At 36.1% G+C, this 21657-nt stretch overlaps 1 protein-coding gene and 1 long non-coding RNA gene across 2 annotated transcripts; both read right to left on the reverse strand.

Moving 5' to 3' along the window:
- Positions 1 to 11401: 11401 nt before the first annotated feature.
- Positions 11402 to 13832, reverse strand: LOC124161387 (extensin-like). Its single transcript, XM_046537703.1, has 2 exons — positions 13824 to 13832; positions 11402 to 11881 (listed from the first exon to the last, which is right to left on the reverse strand). The coding sequence occupies exons 1-2, from the start codon at positions 13830 to 13832 to the stop codon at positions 11402 to 11404; spliced, it is 489 nt and encodes a 162-aa protein (XP_046393659.1).
- A 6614-nt stretch (positions 13833 to 20446) lies between these two features.
- Positions 20447 to 21647, reverse strand: LOC124161178. The gene is made up of 2 exons (XR_006865343.1): positions 21534 to 21647; positions 20447 to 20681 (listed from the first exon to the last, which is right to left on the reverse strand). It is a non-coding gene; the product is annotated as an uncharacterized LOC124161178 (long non-coding RNA).
- Between the last annotated feature and the right edge of the window lie 10 nt (positions 21648 to 21657).

Here is a 21657-nt window from a genome sequence, read left to right on the forward strand (position 1 = left end):
CCCCCACTACTGCTGGAATATTTAACCCGATTTAGCCCTCCCATGTCCTTATTCTGGATCCCCCACTGGGTGGAACTCTGTTTTTTAAATAATGAATTATATTTGCGGTGATGCCTCCCCTACTGTGAAAAGAACATCTTGACTGGACTATCTATCGTGTATATTTTGTACCTCATTAACTATGTTTTATTTTACATGTAACATGACATTAGCTTTCACTCAGTAGGTTTTCGCAGGTTTTCTACGCCCCCTTCTTGTGTGGGCGTTCTCTTGCAGTGGGTTTTTTTGGCTGCAGGATATTTTACCCTTATCCTCATGTTTTTCCCCACAAACAGAAATCTTTTATGCACAAAAATTTCACGCATACTTGTTTATCTTTTTTGACAGTTCACAAATAGTGTATATTTTATATCTTTCGTATTGTAAAGGTTTATATACCATTTTTTAATATCTTTGCATTGACGCTATCGAGGGGTTAGGTGGGAGAGGGGACTTTTTAATCTCAACCTCGCCCAAATAAAGACATATTATTATTATCATCTGCCCACTCCACTTTTCCCGTTTAGTTACTCGATAGGCAGTTGCTACATTGCTTTAACTCGGGTTTTCGCGGGAAACGCAAATACCTTCTCTCAACTGATATGGCTGCGTCTTCTGGGAAAGAAAATATTGCCTTTTCCCTTAGCTGCCATATCCCTCCTGTTTGTGAGTTTTTCTCGGCCGTGAAAACACTCAACGGTCTGAAAGGACACTTCTGTCTCACGAGTTTGCACCTGCGTCTCACTCGCATCGATCGCTTCCGTCTGGCTGTCTTATTTCAGCCCTATATCCTCTAGAATCTCTTTGGTTTAGCTCATCGATCGTGGGAAAAAGAAACGAACGTAGATGTTGATTTGAGGAGAAAAAACTCGCAAATTGCATCAAGGGGGAAATTCGACACTGAAACTTTTATTTTTGGGAGGAAGCATCGGGGAGATAGTTTTGCTGATCAAGGAAGTATGGCAACTAGTATGCAAGCTATTTCATAGGTGTTGCACTTACTGACCCCAATAAAATGATATGGTAATTAAAAGTATTCTACCTGCTCAAATAAGGTAGGTGTCCATGGGGTACTTAAGAAGCATTCTAGCAGCATCCTTTTCCTCTTTATACTTCCCTCATAAGTTCACGGTAAGGTCTATCCTCTTTCAATCAATCTAAAAGTCCTACTCCCTTCCTTCCTCTTCCTAGTTTACCATTCTGCACTCTAACAGCGTTCTCAACATCCACTCCCCGCTAAGGACTCGCTTTAGCCAAACCTTTTATCCCCTCCGTATTTCATCCAAAAGTTGCCTCTCCACACCCACCATGTCCAGCACATCGTCGTTCCTCCTCCTCTCCGTCCACTTCACCTTCTCCATTCTTCGCCGCACCCACATCTCAAATGGCTTCAGTCTTCTCTCGTCCTCCTTCCTAAGTGTCCACGTTTTCGCATCGTTAAGAGCTACAATCCAGATCACACTCTTCACTAATCAATCTTTTTAACTCTCACATAACGATCCTCTTATGGTATGCTTTGGTATATTTTCTATTCTTCTTTAAGTATGATGCAATGTCGATTCAGCCATTCATGTATGTCATTTAGCGCTCTTGGTCACCATTCCCGTTATTGCTTCATTGCGCATATACCTTTTTCGTCTTATTCACCAAATCATTGTTCCTTAGCCGTGTTTTTCTCTCTGCAATAATATCCATCCAGGGTCGAATTATTTAAATTTTTTACCTTTCGACTATCGCCAATCTCTATTCTTCCGATATCATAAAATTTTCATTTAGTTTTCCTTTTCGTCCACCTTGGTCTATTCTCCTCCCCCCACGTCCATATTTTAGAAGTCTCTAGCATTATCAATTATAAATTTCCTTCAGTTAAGCTGTCATTAGCAGGTTACTTCACAAAAATGTTTATCCATAAGTTTTGTAACTTCTGTAATCACATTTTTGCCAAAGTAAAATATTTTGCCAAAGCAATCCATCTCTTTTCTTCCAGTAGCCACCTAATTGGTTTTAAATTCTTCTATATTACTTTTTTAATAGAAAACTGTCAGATTTAGTATAAGCTACTGCGATTTTTTACTTTTCCGTATGAAACCAAAAATTAATAGCCAAAATACGAAATGGGCGTGCTTGACGACTCTGAGAGATTAGCATAGCATTAATTTCTTTATTTACTTGAGTGCCATAACACATTTTTTGTTTAAAATTGAATGAAATTTTAATTTATATTAAATTTAATCTTCACCTAACAGGAGAAGTTTAAAAATGTTAACGAATGCATTTGCTGTGCTTAATTTGATTTTTTTATCCAGGCCCCATATACAAATAGAAGTTGGAGTTTCAATGCTGCAATTTCCAGCTTTTGGTTCTTTCGTGCGCCACCTTGCAAGCTCTTCTGTAAAAGTACTCTGTGGGTTTACTCCCGCCGAGAGTGAAGGTAAGATATTGGGTATCTTCGGATGGACTTCCAATTTTTGGAACACATTTTAATGCAATGGGAATTAATATATGTAGTAGATGTTAGTTTCTTCATATTAAATCATTTTCAATGGATGAAGAAATTGATGATGAATCAATTGGGAATCACATACATGGGATGATAATGTACAGCATTTTAAGCCCGATATAATTTTTCTGTGTGTACGATATATTAAGATCATCGTTTTGTTGAGTTTTGTGGTTGATTTAAAATAAAATTGCAATGGTTTGTTCATAGTATAATATTAAAGCGATGACTTGGAAGTTTATGATCAGCAATAACACATACAGCAGGAAATTTTGACTAAGTTATGGGGCTTGAATATAATTCTCGATTTTATGTTCGTAACTGAATTCAGGAAGGCATCTGGCCACTTGAACAAACAATAAAACAAAAAAATATGAACAAACCGTTTCAAGACTTACTAGCAATTGGTATAGCTACCTAATACGCGATCAATCAATTTATATTATTATCCTTGAAAACTAGAGTATATGCTCCTACGCTTCTCGAAGTTGATTTTTTAATGTATCCATGCCAAGTCATAACATTACCTACTACTTTCATACAAAATTTGGCCCTGTGTAGGTGAAATTTGTGCGGTGATTTTATTGGAATGTACTGGCTAAACAGGTAAAGCTTTTTTCTTGCGTAATTGTCATGGTGTACTTGAATTTATCACGCAAAGATTGAATTATTTTCTCGGACTCAATTGGTGCGGTCCAAAATTATTTTTCGAATAATATCAGTTTTATCTGTTCCTATTCTAAAAAAACATATCATGATTTAATTCAAATGTGGATATTTCGTGCTTGAAAATTAATTATATAAATATCCCTCAGGTCATTTAAGGTAGTTTTGTGGTCTCCCGTTTTCTGTCAGTCATGTGATGAAAGTCATTGAGAGACTAATTCTGCATCTTTCTAATATTTTCGAAAGTCATTCTATTTCGTATTTTGTTGGAGGATGAAGCAATCATGGAAAATTTTAGTAAAGCGTGTATGGTTATAGAAAATAATCGCCACAAACAGATTATTTAATTGATTTTCTTCACAAAGTTTCTTTTTTTGGTGAAAATATACCGTAATAAACTGTAAAAGCGAACTTTTGAAAGCAACCTTCATAATTCTTCACATAAATCACCAAAAGGACGAATCAACGGTCACTTTTATACTACATAGGTACCATAAAACCAGTGAATAACCCGTCATACGTGTAAACTCTTGCAACCCTGAAAGAAGGCCGCGGTGCTCTGAGCATTTTATACGCTCCTTGTGGCAATATATTCGGGTGAATCCGTGGGCTATATGAGCCCCCAGCTTTTTCCAGGTTACGAAAATTTGCTTAAAATTCCAAATTCACGGAAATAATAAATTTAAGAGCGTTTCCCACGGTTCACACTGTCTGAAGTTCATCTAACGATTAACGTTATCATGGATAACGGATCATTCGGAAAAGAATGCGCGAATTATCAATTTTTTTATTAGCTAGTTTACTATTCATCAAGGTAATCGCCCATCGCCCATGGAAAGGTAATGTCATGCATTTTTTCTATTGCTTTCTATCACTAGCCGAGAAAAATCCAATATTAGCTTTAGTAAATTTGTTCATTATTCAAATGTTTAATTAGATGGTATTATTGCAGACATTTTCTGTGGCTAGATGTGGATTGCATAATAGGGTAATCTCCTTCATCAAAGAAAACGAAAGGCATTGATTGCGATTCGTTACCCACCATTAGTGTATTCATAATACACAAATAATTTGGTTTTTGAAATACCGGTTTAGACGAATGGCAAGGGTAAAATTTTATCCTCATTTGAAAAAGGCCAGATTGGCGCCCATGCGATTCCACTCCAGGTGACGTCACAGGGACCTAGTTTCTATACGAGAACATAGGAGTTATACGTCGTCTGAGGTTACCAATGCATGCATGAGGCGCAGATCTCAGGGAAACATGTCTTAATAATCACCTATTAAAACTGGCTAAGGTCGGAAAGTTTTCTTCGTTTGATAAGGTATTAATAAACCTTTTTTAAGCCAAGCGCTACCAGCCAGCAAGGTACTCAAGCTATATAATAGATATAGTCATTTAAAAATCTAAAAGCGTGAAATACGTGCTCCAGGAGTAATAATCTTTCGATTTAGGCAATAAAAAAATAATAGGAAACCACCCTATTAAGTGTACTGCTCTAAATTCTCAATTCTTTGCGGTTGGAGTTACCTTAAGAAATGCTTGCAGTTATAGGGTTTTAGTTTCCTAAAAGCCGTTAATTTTTACGCCATTATTTTGTTAAAATGTTTATTTCATCGTCGTTGGTATGATGCCATCATCATTAAAGTGGTAATCGTGGCACTTCTTAATAGACCGCTGTCAGGTTAGGCATCTTTGTGTTTCCTATTACCTATTACACAAAATGTATTTTTTTCTCGTCCGTGTGGTGCAATACTTTCACAATTAAATAGAAGAATTAATTCCTACTTTTTCCGGAAAAAAAGTATTTTTTTGTATCAGTGCGCTATGAATACTACGATAATTCTTTTATGAAGTCTATATTTAAATCATGTGTGCAATATGCCTCGCGTTTAAGCTTTAAGCCATGGGAGAAATACTACAGTTTAATAATTAATTTTGGTCAGGGTACTGTGCTTACATTTTATTAAAGCTTGTTTTCTGCTTTTTGTACAAAATAATAGGTAGGTACTTTATCTAGTTTCATTTTATTGATTTCAGTGGTAGATAAATGAGGAATGAAGGTCATAATGTTCCTAAATACCATCACGATGAAATTGCATCTTTTCCCCGTTTTTAAAATAAGGAAATATAAATAAAATTAATAACTTTACTTGACATGGCTAATCTATATTTACATTTCATTCTTAGTTTTTCTGGTCTTATCAGTTAGTTTACAGCGGAAATGCCTATTTATTGCTGCCAGTGTTCATTCATCGAGCATCACTCATGTTATGGCTAAAGTAGTAGTGCCCTTCAGGGGTGTGATTAATAGTTTTCCCAGGTAGTGCTTTGAATGACGCTCGCACAGCTGTGCCTCGTGGCTATCAACTTTTATTTCCAGTCTGTTTGTCTACTGATTCATCAGGAGGTATAGAATTCGAAAAACAGGCAATATTTGAATTCGGTGAACTTAGCGCTAGCCGCTGTTCATTTTAAGATCCATTTTGAGCATGCTGTTAGCTTTGAAAATTGCTTCTTGATGAACATAATCACATATTAAGTAGTGGACCTTATTTGCAGATCGACGCGAAATTTTCCTGTAAACTTATTTTAGGAATATTTAACTGTTGAAATTTTCTCTTTGCTAAATTCGCTTACGTTTTTCAAACTTTTGTTGTGCCGTTAAAATTCTCCGAATCATTGGAGAGTACCACGAGTTTTACCTCCTCAATTATATATGAATATTTTTATTATCATGAAGATTGTGTGACATAGATGCATAATATTTTGAGATATTCTAAGGCCTACCTTCTAATGTAATAACTGATGCTGAGAGATTCATTAACTTCATTTCTGTCAGTTATAAATTATAAATTTCTTCAATTTCTTTAAGAGTATGCTAAATCTATTTATCCATGTGTGATAGGAAAATTGGAACGCAATATTCTTGGCCGTTAGAGTTTTATGCAAATGTGTGTATGACTATGATAGAGCTGGTATGGTATTTGGAGGAGTTGACTGACAGCTGAGGTCATTTGCGCCATGAGGGAAAGGTAGGTAGGGAAGGGTGAAGAGAAACCTGGCGTCGGCATTAGCCTGCTCTTAACGAAAGGCGCCAAGGGATCCACGGCTTAACGTCCCACCCGACGGACGGAGTGTTGCGCTTGAAATACTCTCCACATAACATTCAAACAGCCTCTGAAAAATTCTCTGCCACCGCCTGGATTTGAACCCGAGCCCACGGGGTGGGAAGTCAAGACCAGCCCGATCCCTTGCTGTGATAGAACTATTAGGCCCATTTCACGCACCAATCTTCAATACCAAGTTTAATTGAGTTAAACTACAAGAAATAAAACTATTAATCAGCAGCAAATATTTTATGCATTCCAGAAAAATAAATACAGCCTGAATTTCAGGAAAAAATCCCATTAAAAGACAATTTTTAAATATCTCTCCTAATATGTTTGACCAAAAAAAAAACGGGTAATTTAAGGTAAATTGGATAGGTAATTTATTTACTTTGATATTATTATTCTAAGTGAATTGCAGCACAGTCTCCTTCTATCACTCACCAGTTTTAAGGTATTGTTTCCTAGTTTTGAGCATTAAAGGTTTTTTCCCAGCATGCAACTACCTAAAAGCATTTTCCTGCCGTCTTTTTGATGAAATGGTCTTAAAACAATACCAGAAAGTATCTTAGTCTCTCGAGGCCGTAAATAGAGGTCTATGAATTCAATTTGTTTTTGTTCTCTTTAATTTAATAATGAATCATCCTTTAGTTTTTATCACGAGCGAATTTTATTCAGGAAATGTCCTTAGGTAACCAGCAACAAATTTATACGAGAGTGGAGTATCCGAGACCATGTTTTAGCTTTTAAAAACGTAAGGCATTACTCTGGTTTACGAGCCATCGTTGTGTTTCATTCATAGAATCGCGGTTAGGGATTTCGCCGGCTTGAGGTTCCATGTGCCTCTCTGTGGTGAGAATGGATCGCATGGCACGTCAACACGTCCTGAGTACCAAAGTTATAAACACATCGTTTCAAGGATATTTACCCAGCAGCCTAAGGCTAACCAAACATCTGCGGGAAAAAAACAGGAAGTGTGAATTCGATGCATTCAATGGTCAATCACTTTCTCATGGTTGATTCAATTCTACGTTGCAGGTGCTAAGATCTCTCCGGAGGACTGTTCAAGTATAGGTGCTTCTAGGAAGTTGCTCCACTTTAAAGTCTATTTATGACTTTATAAGGAACTCAGGCCTAGAATTTCATAGCTGAAATATGCAGAAAAAATATTAAATTTAAAATACTCGACTGTCTCGCGCATGAGTTATCTTTCATTCTTACCCCAGTGGTGGTATCACTTTTGAAAGGTTATGAAAAACACGTTTTAATTACCGTAGGAAAACATTCCCTTCGAGCGATAGTAACATTTTACATGTATTGAGTTATAGTATAGTATAGTATTAAGTAAGGGTGATGTCGTTTGAATAGTGCCTTGGAAATTTCCGTGGTTCATTTCCCGGTGAACGGGAATTGGAATTTTTCCTACGGCAATTAATATGGATTTGGCTTATTTCATCAAACCTGTCGTTAATCCTTCGTTGATCGCATGACGTCTACCAGACTCGGAGTCATTTTCTTTTCTTTACCCACATCGTGATTTCAAAGCTAGTAAACTGTCATTCCTTGTATATTATTATTTTATGCTTCTGAATTAGTCTCTAATATGATTTTATGCATCGTCGCATTTCTGGAATTAATGCGAACATTTTTGCTTTTGGCGCCGGGTAAACGCCACGCGACAACTTGAGGTACAATAAGTTATATGGTAGTTCCTTCGTGATATTCATTGCAAAGTTTTTAAATGCGTTATTAGCAACTATTTAAAGCATTAAATTTGGGGTACGCGACTTTTTGCCGTACAATTTATGATTGTAAACATGTTAACATTATTTAGGTGTAATAAAACTATAAGAAAACGTGTGTTAAGTATTTTATTAATATGAATATCTCCATCATTTTTATGCATATATTTGATGCCCATGCATGAAATATAATATTATATGAATTATTTCTTGTAGTTAAAACAGTTATTTCTTCTGGCATGTATTTTGTTTAACCATTACTAAATGGCGTCTGTGAGACGCCGCACGACTAATTGCGTTCCAAAATGTGACGTCACAAACGGAGGGTTAAACAATCCTAGATACAATCAGCATAAAACAATGGATCTAAGTCAAAATACACTATTCAAATTTCCTACATAATTTTATAGCAAAGCTGTAATTCATCGATCCATTTCATGTAAAAAGATCTGGTGCTTTCCCAGCATATACTGGTAGTGAGGGTTCCTCGGATCCCCAACTTTGTATATCGAGGCAAAAGCAATTAGGAATTTCTTTAATTTAAAATTTTACTAGTCTGTATATTTCTTGTCTACTTTTAAAACATCCTCATTAAACAGGAATATGGTATTCTTAAAAATGTAATGATCTTCTTTCTTTTACACCAAGAGGTTATGAACTCTGAAAAGTCATTCAGTTTACTTCTACGGGATTAACTTATTAAAAGGCTAGATTATCTTCTAATAAGTGTGAAACTGGCTCATATTTTTTTCCTGGACGGAAGATTCTACAGAATGCATTTGCCTTCATTTTATGTGGTAACTTTATTGCCTCCTGTTCTTGCACCACGTATTTCTCCGGGCATGGTCATTTTCATTACGAGTGGTGTACTCAGTCAGCACTAAAAAGACTAGTAGCAGTGACAGCTCTTAAGTTGACTATTTGTTCATGCATACGTATAACCTCTGTGCGGGATTGTAAGGAAACCATTTATTTCTCAGTCAGCAGGATAAGAGTGGCATTAATAATATAACATGATCCCATCTTTCCCCCGTTGACGGTTTTCGTTGCTGTATGTCAGCGTTATGTATTACTATCAATCAAGGAGCACCATAAACCAGCTTGAGGCATCCCTCGTATACGAAAGCTAAGTAACCTTCCCCTCATTTCCAGCTGCAAGTTGAAGTTGAATCTTTCTCCTTGTCACATCGCTTTAAATGCGGCGACAATAAGCCACGGGAGGTACAGATATGTTGTGTGCATACTTATTTTCGGCCATCAATTAAATTTCTTTATTTTCTAAGGAAATTATGCCATAATTAATAACAGAATGAACAGCAAAATTTTATCTAATCCATTTAGATTTCTGGCGACCTCATTCTCGTTCTTTATTGCATTCAATTCATTTGTCCATACCACGTCGAGCTCCTTTATTTCTGATATGCTGTAGCGTGAATGCAAAGCCATTTAAGTGTAAATAGGAGTAAGCTTTCGGTAAGACGACGCCATTCTGCTTAGTAAGATACAATATCTTGCTTTGCAGTGAATGGCACAGTTCATTGTGTACCAAATGGTAGTGGGGCATGATAGTAACACTGATTACTATTTTCTATCAATTGCCGTATAATGGTTCGTTATTTACTGTCTGGAGGTTAATATTGACTGTGAAAATATTTGTCACAAGTTTTATTACCCTTTCAAGAAAAATTTACTGTCAAAAATAATATATTTAGATTTATTATGGATTGCGTTTTAAGATTACACTCTAGAAAATAATTTTAATTTATGAATTATTGAAGTATTCATTATCAAAATAAAGCACCTTATTCTTCAATTTGCATTTCAATTACGCCGTAGCCGTGTTTTTGCTGATTTTATGCTTATACTATATAACCTGCGGTAAGGAATTCAATCAAGCAGGTAAATTAGGTAATAAGGAATAAAAATGTATGAAATTTATTGATTAAATGCTAACATTGTAGCTTCCACCAATGAAAATTATGTATTTAAAATATCATAAGTACTTAATATTTTTACAAAAATATTTAGAACTTTTTCTGTGTGACGACTAAGGCTTGAAGTATTTCAATTTCTGCTATAGAAACATTTCAATGACCTCACTAGGGTTGTTGTAACAGAGAAAATGGGTAATTTTAATCCATATAAAGGACAGAATGACCAAGTACTTAATGTAAGGTTAAAAATATATGAGAAGAGAGTCTTTATTTTTCTCTTTGTTATAAATTCATACAATTCACAAGTAGATAAGCCTACATTTATAAAAAAAATCTGTCATGTTTCTTTGCAAAGTATTTCCATGCCGTTAATCCGGGAAGGGCCACATTAGCCGCACTTGTTTCCACTTGTATCCAAAAAAGTCACTTGCTTTTCCTTCAAATATAGCCTCCCCAGCCAGTTCTTTCTGTCGAATCTGAAATATTCGTGTGAAAAAAGTGTTTTATGGCTGAAGTGAAGAAATTACACAAATGATAATGCACAGGTAATAACGGGCCTCTAACTCTTCAGTAATGGTAAAACTTTTATATTTTGGCCTCTTAAATAAAAATGTACGTCAATTTTTTTGTATCATGGTGTGGGTTACTTTAACATCACCCTTAAACTAATACATACATATTGATTCTTTTAACCCTTAGAGGTTAGATTTTTATATCCAAGTGACGGGGAATAATTAATTTCCTCCCGTTAAACTTTGAAGCTTATGACTAATGCTTCCTTGCTTAACTTTTAAAGGTTTTAACGTTTATTTATCTTCAACAATTGCTGAAAAAAGTCACTGATCAATAATGGATGAGAACCCATGAACCTTTTTTAGTCAATGATCTATAATAATGATATTTGATCGTAGTTGATTTGCTTAGTGTAAAAAAGTCGTCTAATGTATGAATTCTGAAATAAAACTTTTTTAATGCCAACGATGTGCAATTATTTTTTACTTCATGGGATTCAGCGAAATGACATCAATAATCAGTCGGCGCTATAGTGTGTGAAATAAACCTTTGCTCACTGCCGGTCACAATATAGTGGAAGACATTCGGAGCAGGCATTATTTATAGGCGCTATTTTGGCGGAAAAGTGTTGCTTGGGTAAACTGCCGCTAATGCCCAACTAATTTGAATCGCCGTGAGAAAAGGCAAACCCCTACCAGTGACGCAAGAGAAGGCAGGCTCTTGGCGGCCATACCAGATACCAAAATTTTGCCGTCGAAAAGGCAAATTTGCGTAAAGATATCATAAAAGTCCAGTCATCGCATCTAAGTAGCATTTATTTGCGTACATCGCATCTATATCGCATTTGCAATTTTCACGCATCTCTACCATACGCACCTCAATTCCGCTTGCAACGCTTAAAACCCAGGCGGTCCGTAGGCTGTGGGGGGAGCCCGGACGACACCTGTGGATGGGAAGAAACCACCAAATCCTGCAGCCGGTGGTGCAAACGCTGTGGGTGCAAAGACGGGTGCTGGTGAAAACACCGGGGGAAGTAGGGGAGGGGCGAAGGCCGGACGTGGGGCGGGGGCGAAAGTGAACACTGGCGCTCTGACGGGGGCGGGAGAGGGAAACGCCGGGGGTGGTGGGGCGAAGTTTGGGCGGAAAACGGTGATCTTGGTTGGAGGTGGGGCAAAGGTTGGACGAAATGCGGTGACAGTCGGGGGTGGAGGGGCAAATGTGGGGCGGAAAGCGGTGACGGGGCGGGGCGGTGGGGGCAAGGGTAGAGGTGGGGCCGCTCGGATTGGTGCCGGAGGGCCGTACTCGGTGGGAGGCAACAGCGGCGGTTCGGGAAGCGCCGTAGCTGCAACGGTCATGCACAGGAGCACCACAGCGAACTGTCAACAAGAGTGGATGAGAGCATATTTTAATTAAAAAAGCACAAGCTTACCTTTTAGGTACATTTAACGCAATATAACCCAATGTCGCTTCTAATTAATATCATAAATGTATGCATTTTCAGCTCTGTTCAGGAAAGATTTAACCAACAAATTCTACAGTGCGGTAAAGTTTAATATTGAAGTATGAATCTACCCCAATAATATTATGATTGAGCATTAAATTTTCACAGCTAAAATGGGAAGTCTTGGCATTTAATTTATCCTAGAAGCAGCACTGGTTTTGAAAGGGTTGAGACCCATTTACACGGAGCACGTACTTGCACAACCTCACGTGTGTACGAAGGCGCAGTCAACATTGTGTCGTATAAAGCGGTGAATTTCTAGAACACATGCGAGAATGCGTGGACGTAAGGTGGCATAAATAACCCGTTCTAACTTCGTTCGCGCTTCCGCGCAATTCCACGCTATGAAAGCAATTAATGCAGTTCTAACCTGCGCAATTTCTTGCCCCGTGTAAAACTGTCTTTACTCTATCAATTAAAATGGTAGCAGAAAATTTTACTGCGTACCTTTTAGAGTGACAATGAGATCATGACCACTAACTACAGTACAATGTATTTCCAATTAAACTCTGCACTATTTCCTGCCATTTTAAATGGATTACATTATTACGAGACACACAAGCCTGATGAGAGACACAAACCTGATACACAATTCAGACAGACGAATAAAAACATGATCACATAATTAGATAAAATTAATTTCGACTATAAGAGCACGGTATCTTTTTGGTAAGCATGAATAGATAGCACTAATTGGAAAGGTAAAAACCTTAAAAGATCATGTTCCTTCGGAGTGATACGGAAAACATTATTCTTAACTGCTATACTATTAATTTTGATTAGATAGTAGCATATCCAAGTCAGAAATATTTGGCATAGCAAGAGAGATATTTATCTGAACTAATAGCTACAGGAATTATCTTTTCCCCGAATCATAATGAAGTCAAATTTCTCATTGCTCGTCATCAATCCCACCTCCTCTATTTTCCTTATTGTCGAATCCTAAGAGTCTATTAAGAGAACACCATCTTATTTGTTATTTTTTTAGCTAGTAAAGTACTCTTCCCGTCAGTATGGATGCAAAGCCATACTACTTAGGCTGACTTTCCGAAGATTCCTCCAAGGAAAAAGTTCCACTTTTTTACTGCGCCTATTTAATATAAAAATCGTAAATATCACTAGCACGTCTGTCTAATGGCTAAATTGATCTTAAGTGCGATTTTTATCCTTTCGCAGTCTATCTACACGTGCTTACAAAGCCGCCTGTATAAGTATAAGGGCAGGTGTAAAAATATATCTTCTGGTCCATATTTTGATTTAATTTTAGAGGGCTTATAAGCGATAATAATACTTTACGTTTTGTGTCAGCAGATATCCTGGTTTTTAATGAAATAGATGATTTAATAGATATCACCATGGACGAAAAGCTTCTCTATCATCATTACTTTGATGATTTGGTCAGTATTAGGAATATATAGGGTCTTCCCTAATTTACGCTTCACTCGTCATTAATTGCTGGATAATTATGGTGTAAAATCTATACTGTATCCTCTCAAATTACCCGATATTTTTTTCAACAAGGAAATAGAATAGTTAAGGGTGTGAATAATTTCTTTCCTTGGATTATTGAAGTGGCAGCAAGAAGATAGTCTGTGGTCTTAATTTATAATATGCAATGAAGGAGATAAACTAAATATGTTAATTTCCTTTTCATTTGCATAAATGTAGCTCAAAACACCGCTAGCTCGAATTAGCCTTTCAATTTCATTTTCTTTGGAATTTTTCGTTCAATAACGAGGAATGGGATATTGTATCTAGTGATTATATTGTATCAAATGGGCAGGACTTTAATTTACACTACTCTCCTAGTTACTTACGGAATTCATGTTGAGTAGGTGTACCCTTAACCTGGAACCTCGAGATGTGATGATTCCCAATCAATGTTGCTTCTGATACCAAGATTGGACGAAGATCTCTTTATATACGTTTAGATTCAGACCGATTCATCAAGGTGAAGCCTCCATATTCTATCATTAGAGAATAACACGAAATGAATTCCATTCATGTCTTGTTTATCTATGGTTTCTCATGTTCAGAGCCGAGATGTCTCGTATTTTGAGGAATCTTGCCGCAGGGATCCATTCGTTAGCAAATTGGGAATCACAGATCTCATAGTAATTGTTTTTAGCCGATCCAGAACGCTAGTTCGTCACATGTAAAAGTTATGCATATATGGAATTCTATCTGCATGCTTGAGTTATATTATTTATCATATACTATTTTATATACTATCATATATTATTTATCACGCCGGCCTCGGTGGCGGCGGGGTAAAGTCCTCGCCTGCCAAACCGTAGGTCGCGGGTTCGAATCCCGCCTGGGTAGGTGATCCCTCTCCAGGGCATGGATGTTTGTGTTGTACTCTGTTAATATTGAAATCCCTCGTTGTAAAAGGCCGTTATGTGCTGTTTACGGGGGTTGTGATAAATAAATAAATAAATAAATAAATAAAATATATGGCTTGATTCCTTGTGATTTAATAGATACTACTGTTGATCATGATATTAAAAAGAGGAGAGTTACACGAGAATATGTGAGGGGAGTTTGAGGAATCCAATTCATACAAATATTCCCGTATTTTCCTCCAATTTGGCGAAAAGTTAAAACTATTTTATTTTATTACTTGGACTATCTCTTCCAATAGGTGAAAACATTTCGGGTGTAGTAGTTTTTACCTTGCTTGGTAATGCTATTGTTTCATAACAGATGTACTATGTATCACGATACTGCGTGAGATAATAAGTCAGGTCCTCCAAAAACATTTTAAAGAATCATTTTCCACAAAATTGGAAAATTAAATCTCTCTCAAATGTTCTGTAAAAATATTTATTAATCAATTAATCGAATCAATTTGTCTACCAGTAATCTTATTTCAAAATACTTCACCGCCAAATTAAATAGATTCATGATCAATTTTACCAAATGCTGATATCATGCGAAAATTGAATGAAAAGATGAATGACAGTGATTGGGTTTGATAAAAATTACTGGCTACCAATCACTTTGAAAACTTACTCATAATTATTGCGTTTAGTAAACTGCCAATCAAAGAATATAAGGTAGTTCTAGGTCAATGACAGTTGATATTTCAGGTTCGTTCATGAAAAATTCTTGATTTCTGTTTTCGTGCTGGCGATTCAAGGTCTATCCATCTGAAATCCAACCTATTGAATGGGGAAAACCGTCATATATTTGCCAAATACCTTGGAATAGTCAGTATTTGAGGGCTTGCGATGATTAAATCAAAAGTGAAGCGCATTTAGTGTATCTTAGTAAGCCTTTTATGGGTTGATACTTACCTATTGGGCACTGCTATTTCCATATTGTATCCCCTACTGCCCATTGTTTTCATTTAGACTGCATTTAATTGTATCTATACTATTTTCGAGAACATTTTCATTACAAATATGAAATATAGGTCAATGGCATTTGCTTACTACTCGAGAAATTCATAAAAACCCCTTACACATTTACAAACTTACTAAAAAAGAAGAAGTTTTTTTAACGGAGAGCCGAAACTGACCTTCATTAATTTATGCATTCATTCCTGCTAATTGGTTGCTGTAGAGCTGCAGCTCTTTGACCAAAAACATTGTGATGGAATGCATTTAGTTTCTTTATTTCAAATCTTTAATTTTCTATCGCCCTGCTGGATTCACAAAATTACGCAAGCCTAACGCTTTTTTGCCTCGGTAATTGATAAAAAAAATTATACGAAAATCCTAACCTTGTTGTAGGTCAGGTATTTTATAATTACCTTATTATATTTTACCCTGCCATTCACATATTCTAATGAATCTTAAGTCAATTGGGACTGTTATAAGTTGAAGTTTCCCTAAAGCAACTGCTCTTATGAGGTATATAAATGATGGTAAAATGAAAAGTTTTGCAATATTTAACGCCTTAACTCACAGCTTGACATATGTAGAAAGTATAAATACGGTTGCCAGCATGTCACTCAATTGCTCTCGCTCGTACTCCTGTAGCCATTGAAAACCAAGCTGTTCTTTGGCCTCGCCAACAATCCATCTCCAGGCCCTCTTGTCCTCTATTATCTCCAATTTTGCTCAAAGCTTTTTCATATCCCCTATGAACGTGTTCTTTCCACCTTCATTCCAGCTTTTTTTGTTTAGGCGGTGGTCTCTTTGATTGCTTTCTTTTATCGAGTATCGTCCATAGGCAGCGCGTGACCCAGACATCTTAAGATCACGCTTTTGACTAATGCTACAGTTTCTATCCTGTTATATTGCTTCGTCTTTCTATGGTTCTCTGTTTTACTCGCCATTTGTCTCCTTCTAGGGTAGAGTAAAACATGTCTTAATAATTAATTTCCAAATGGAATTGGTTTCTCTAGTGGCTTATTTGTAGCGATCCATACCTCCGTACTTTATAACACTACCGGCTTTACCATTCTTTTATATATATTCGTATTTTAGTGCCTCTAGAGGAGTAACATAGATGTATTTTTATAGGTATTTTATTATTATCATTATTATTTACTTAAAAAGCTAAACTGAGATCCAATATTTTCTGTCTGTTACTGTGGCGGTGTTTAAAATTTCAGCTTCATCCCTGTTTTCCTGAGTTAAGATTATGACTGGATACTACAAGCAATATTTTAAATTTATTATCCGTGACTGCTATATTTTCTTTCTGTTTTTCAAGCCTCTGAACGTAATGAAAGTTTTTCTCTTTTCATTAGGTGGAAGACCAACTTGAGCCGCTTTATTTACGTGCATAGAAGTTAGCCTTATCCTGTCATCTTTGTTTCAATTCCTACATCGCCCTAAATCTAACAGAATTTACCTGGAAGGTAAGCTCCTCCTCGGGAATATTTCGTGTTTTTCATGCTTGTTAATGTCGCACTGCCATTTTGAATTTGAGAGCAGAAACACCATCCCCTTTCCCAAATCCAGCATTTATGTCTGCATGTATATCAGTGCATTCTTTGTAAATTTTTACACATTCTTTGGAGTTATTTACTCGTACCTTTGTCAATCAATCAATTTTTCACGTGTATTATACTATTTAACTAATTTTCTTACCTTTTCTCGGTGAAACCTGCCATAAGCCTCACTGAATTCTACATTATCTTCGCTTGGTCCATATTCCTGCCGTAAACTATGCTTGATGTTCTTTTATAATACTTAAGGCGTTTGTTTTGGGACTATTTATTAACACCTTGGGTTATATTTAATTGTGGTCTTACATAAAAATATTCCAATTTATTTTTTGTATGAAAACTTTCTTCTCTGTAATCTTTTTCTCTGTATTTCATTACAAGCTTCATCATACATTTGATACCCTCCTTCGCCGAATTTTCAATCAATTATATTGGTAGTTAGTCTTTTCCCGGTACCTTTCATCTTTTAAATGTATTCAGTGCGGCTTTGATTCCGTTTAGTGCTGAAACAGGGTCAGGTGCATTCATTTGCGTTTGAAAAATAAAGTGTAATGCAATAGAGATAGTGCTTCTTTCCTGTAATCCTTTCAGTGGTATTTCCTTCTTCAGTTCGGCATATAGCTTGCAAATTGTCATTGCGTTGATAAATCTTGTGCGCTTCCTCTCCCTTTACCGCGTAAATACCAACCAATGTACCTCCATATTTCACGGACTTCAGAAAATCGTTTTCCCTATGTAGTGCTAATATCCCACATACACATCATGTGACTGCTCTTTGTGTCGTTACATTGTTTCATCTCCCCTCCCGCGATTCCCAAAAAAATTGTCTTTTCTTTTCTTCCCTGTCCATCCCACCTTATTTATTTTCTTCTGCGCCCATTCCCTACGTTACCAGTGTTTTTCGGCAGCGTTTAATGCTAATGACATAAAATTCAAGTCATACTCTATTTCTTGGCATGACATTTCCAAACCAAAAAGTGATGTTACTATGATTTCTTAGAAACAAAAAACTCCTGCTTTTCGAACGCTATTCTTTTATCTACTGGTGCTCTTAATGCTGTAACCGTAGCCTACTCAAATACTTATGATTTCGGTAGGTATTGTTATAATTTTATTGAAATGATATAATATGTAATGATGTTTCCAAGCAGGTTTACATTCTTAGGTTTTGCTGGACTACCCACAGGGGTCATGGTTTAGCGTTTACTAAGTTTTTGATAGTTACATTCGCTATTAATTTAGGGCGAATATCAGTGTAAAACATTTATCAGTATTTTCCTTTTGTGTATTTTTTTAAACATGAAACTATATTGTCATCAATTTCTACACATTCATTGTTCTTATTTTATCGCCCGTAGTACAAATCTATTCCTGAAAATTGTACACTCTAACTTAAATTCAATGTTCAGTACTAAAAAATGCATTGTAGCTCATGGGACTCACACTCATCGTTTTTAATTAAGCGTTTGCTTTTCATATGCGAATAGTCAAGATGTCAAGTATAATGTGCTAAGGTATGCAAGTAGAAAAATAGGGTAGTTTCCTTCATCAAAGAAAACGGAAGTCATTGATTGCGATTCGTTACCCACCATTACTGTATTCATAATATACAAATTATTTCGTTTTAGAGATACCGGTTTAGACGAATGGCAATGGTCCATTTTTATCCTCATTTGAAAAGGGCCAGATTGGCGCCCATGCGATGCCACACCACGTGGCGTCACAGGGACCTAGTTTCTATACGAGAAGATAGGAGTTATACGTCGTCTGAGGTTACCAATGCATTCATGAGGCGCAGAGCTCAGGGAAACATGCCTTAATAATCACTTATTAAAACTGGCTAAGGTCGAAAAGTTTTCTTCATTTGATAAAGCATTAATAATCCTTATTTAAGCCAAGCGCTACCAGCCAGCAGGGTACTCAGCTACCCGCTAGCAGCCTGCGTCATATCAGCGCTCAAGCCTCCCTCAAGGTCACCTCGCAGGGCGGCAACGGGAACGAGAAATACGTCCTACGGAGAGATTTCCCGGCATTCATACTTCCGCGTCGCGTTTTCGCGCGCTAGAAAATTTGCAATTTTCATTTAATCGCGAAAAATAGATATCGTCATTTAAAAATTTAAAAGCGTGAAATAAGTACTCCAGGAGTAATAATCGTTCGATTTAGGTTTAGTTCGAAAAAAATAATAGGAAACCACCCTATTATATTAACTAACTTTACTGGCATTAAATTTTTTTTCATTTACCCGTATTCATTAGCGGTGAAAAAGCAATTCTTAATGATAGTGATGGAGTACCATATCATGTGTTCCTAATGAGAGTGGATTTACGAAAGTTGCAATTCTATAAGGAAATTTTGAAGGGAAGTTTGAAGAACTCGCGATACCTAAGCCGTAATCATTGATCTCTCGTGATAAAAACATTGCAATCGAACTTAATGAGTGTTCTATTCTTATTTCGATGCAAAATCATATTATCTTTTTTAAGATCTTGGGTAAAATCATCCTGCCTCGGATCTGTAGCCACATCTTCAATACTTTCAACAGGAAATTGGTATTATGGATATCTTATTACCCTCTAAGTACCAAAGATTGACTTTGTCCTCCGAAGTCACTGGGCCTACGCTGTGGATTGGTATTTCTTTCATTTTTATACTATACCTGGTAAAATTTGGCTTTTAAGATTTTACTAAATAAATTATCTCCGCATAAATTTTCTGCTCAGAAACTGAAACTGATTTTCAATTTCATACTGTATATATTTAACAATCATTAAGTAGGTATGATTTTTACACGCACTTAAAATATGATTAACTCATTATTTCTGTGTGTTATTGCTTGTCAACACTTCGGAAAGTCTAAAGGTAGTTTTTAATCACTATATCATGTATCTGTAGCGATTTTTCCAGGCAAGTATTAGTATATAATTTGATTTGCATTTTCAGCTAAAAATTTGGGGTTTCATTTTTATTCGTAGCATTAATGCCAAAAACTTTGGATAGTTACATCCACAGTATTTTTGTAATGAAGTCTAAATATTTTCTCAGAATACCGTTATGCACTATGAGCAATATTTTGTGATCATTAGAAATTTTAATTACGTTGTATGGAGCTTCATAAATTTTATGGTAATGTTTGCAAGACTGATTGAAGTCTGTCTTTGTAAAATAGTTCGATTAGTGCCACTTAATTTATATTATACTTTTCAGTTCATTCGTTCAGAAAACCGATTTATATTGCAGATGGAATGGAAATTTTTCTTCCACTAAAATATCGATTTTTGTTAATGTAGCGTAATAACATTTGATAATTCAATGCGGCACATAAGTAATGATTAGATATTTACGAGTAAATACTCAAATTTTTAATACATATCTATTTAAATGAGTAATAAATAGAGAGAACCAAGGAATTAGAATTATTTAAATAATAGCATTGTTGCTTTCATTTGATAGATTTCAAGATGTTATGTATTCATAAGGTTCATTGTTTCATGTTGCATTAGCTCAAATTCGGTAATGAAGAACTTAGTCATGGACTTCTTTGATATTTAGTTTTTATTGCCGTTTATATTTTGGCACAGAAATAGAGAGTATTACTAAATGTCAAATATATCACAGCTCTTAGGCCCTCTTATGTTTGTTGAATTCCACATGAAACCGTTGTGTTATCAATATCCTGGATAGCATCCGTTTCTTCAGGGGTCGTTACTACATGCATGTGCCTTGGCATTGCCAGACAGTTCACTTGAACATAGACAGCATCGTAGAAATGCTGTAAAGAAATAAACAAAATATCAGTCAGTATTTATTTAGTAAAATTATTGTCTAAATAAACTTGCGGCGACTTCAATTGAATACAAATAGAGACCAATAGAAGACCAATCTCAACGAGAATTACCCTATCCCTAAAATTTAATGTGACTATGTATTCCTGGGTCTCAATATAAATTCAAATTGTACCTTGCATAAGATATATTTGTGTTTTCTTGAAAGTTCATCCTCATTTAGTTAATAATTAATCCCAGTTTCAGCAGATTTCTCTATGAAAATGAACAAATGTAATTTTCCGTGAAATAAAAACTTTCAGCCGTGTTCCGTGCTATATAGCGACAGTTGTTATTATCAGTGCATGTTACCTGCTCGTTAGCTTGTGAGCACCAGAGGTAGCAAGTAGAGGTCCCTTATAACAGTGACGTTAAATGTTGCCTTTGGTAGCCCCTAAACAAATTTCTCGGCAAAAATGTATTTTTATGCAATTTAGATGATAAGATCCATCAGAATATTACAATGAACATTCTAATGTTGCCTCATTTAATTTGACATACCTTGATAACAAGTTTTGTAACAATTAACAACTTTTTAATCGACATCGTCATCGACAGTGTAATAAAAATGTGGTGATAATTCTGCAAAATTGATTTTTAGAAAGAAACTAGAAAATTATACCGTACCGTAAATTTCCAATGAAAGTTATAATTTCGCCTCAATTTATTCAACAAACCATAGGTATAAGTTTTGAAACAATAATGATTTTTCAATAGATTTAATATTCGGCAGTAATATCAATTGATGAAAAATCCTCAAAAATCGTTTTCAGAAAGAAACTAGAAACATTGTACTGTACCGTAAATTTCCAGCCCAACGTTGATTCCTCGTTATCCCTCCTTAACAGTTCAGCCGCGCTCAAAATCGTGGCGGCCCGTAGCTCGGTGCCGGTGCGCGGATGAATGTCGGGGGCCCGAACGACC

The sequence above is a fragment of the Ischnura elegans genome, chromosome 6, assembly GCF_921293095.1.
Source record: "Ischnura elegans chromosome 6, ioIscEleg1.1, whole genome shotgun sequence".
Classification (NCBI taxonomy): domain Eukaryota; kingdom Metazoa; phylum Arthropoda; class Insecta; order Odonata; family Coenagrionidae; genus Ischnura; species Ischnura elegans.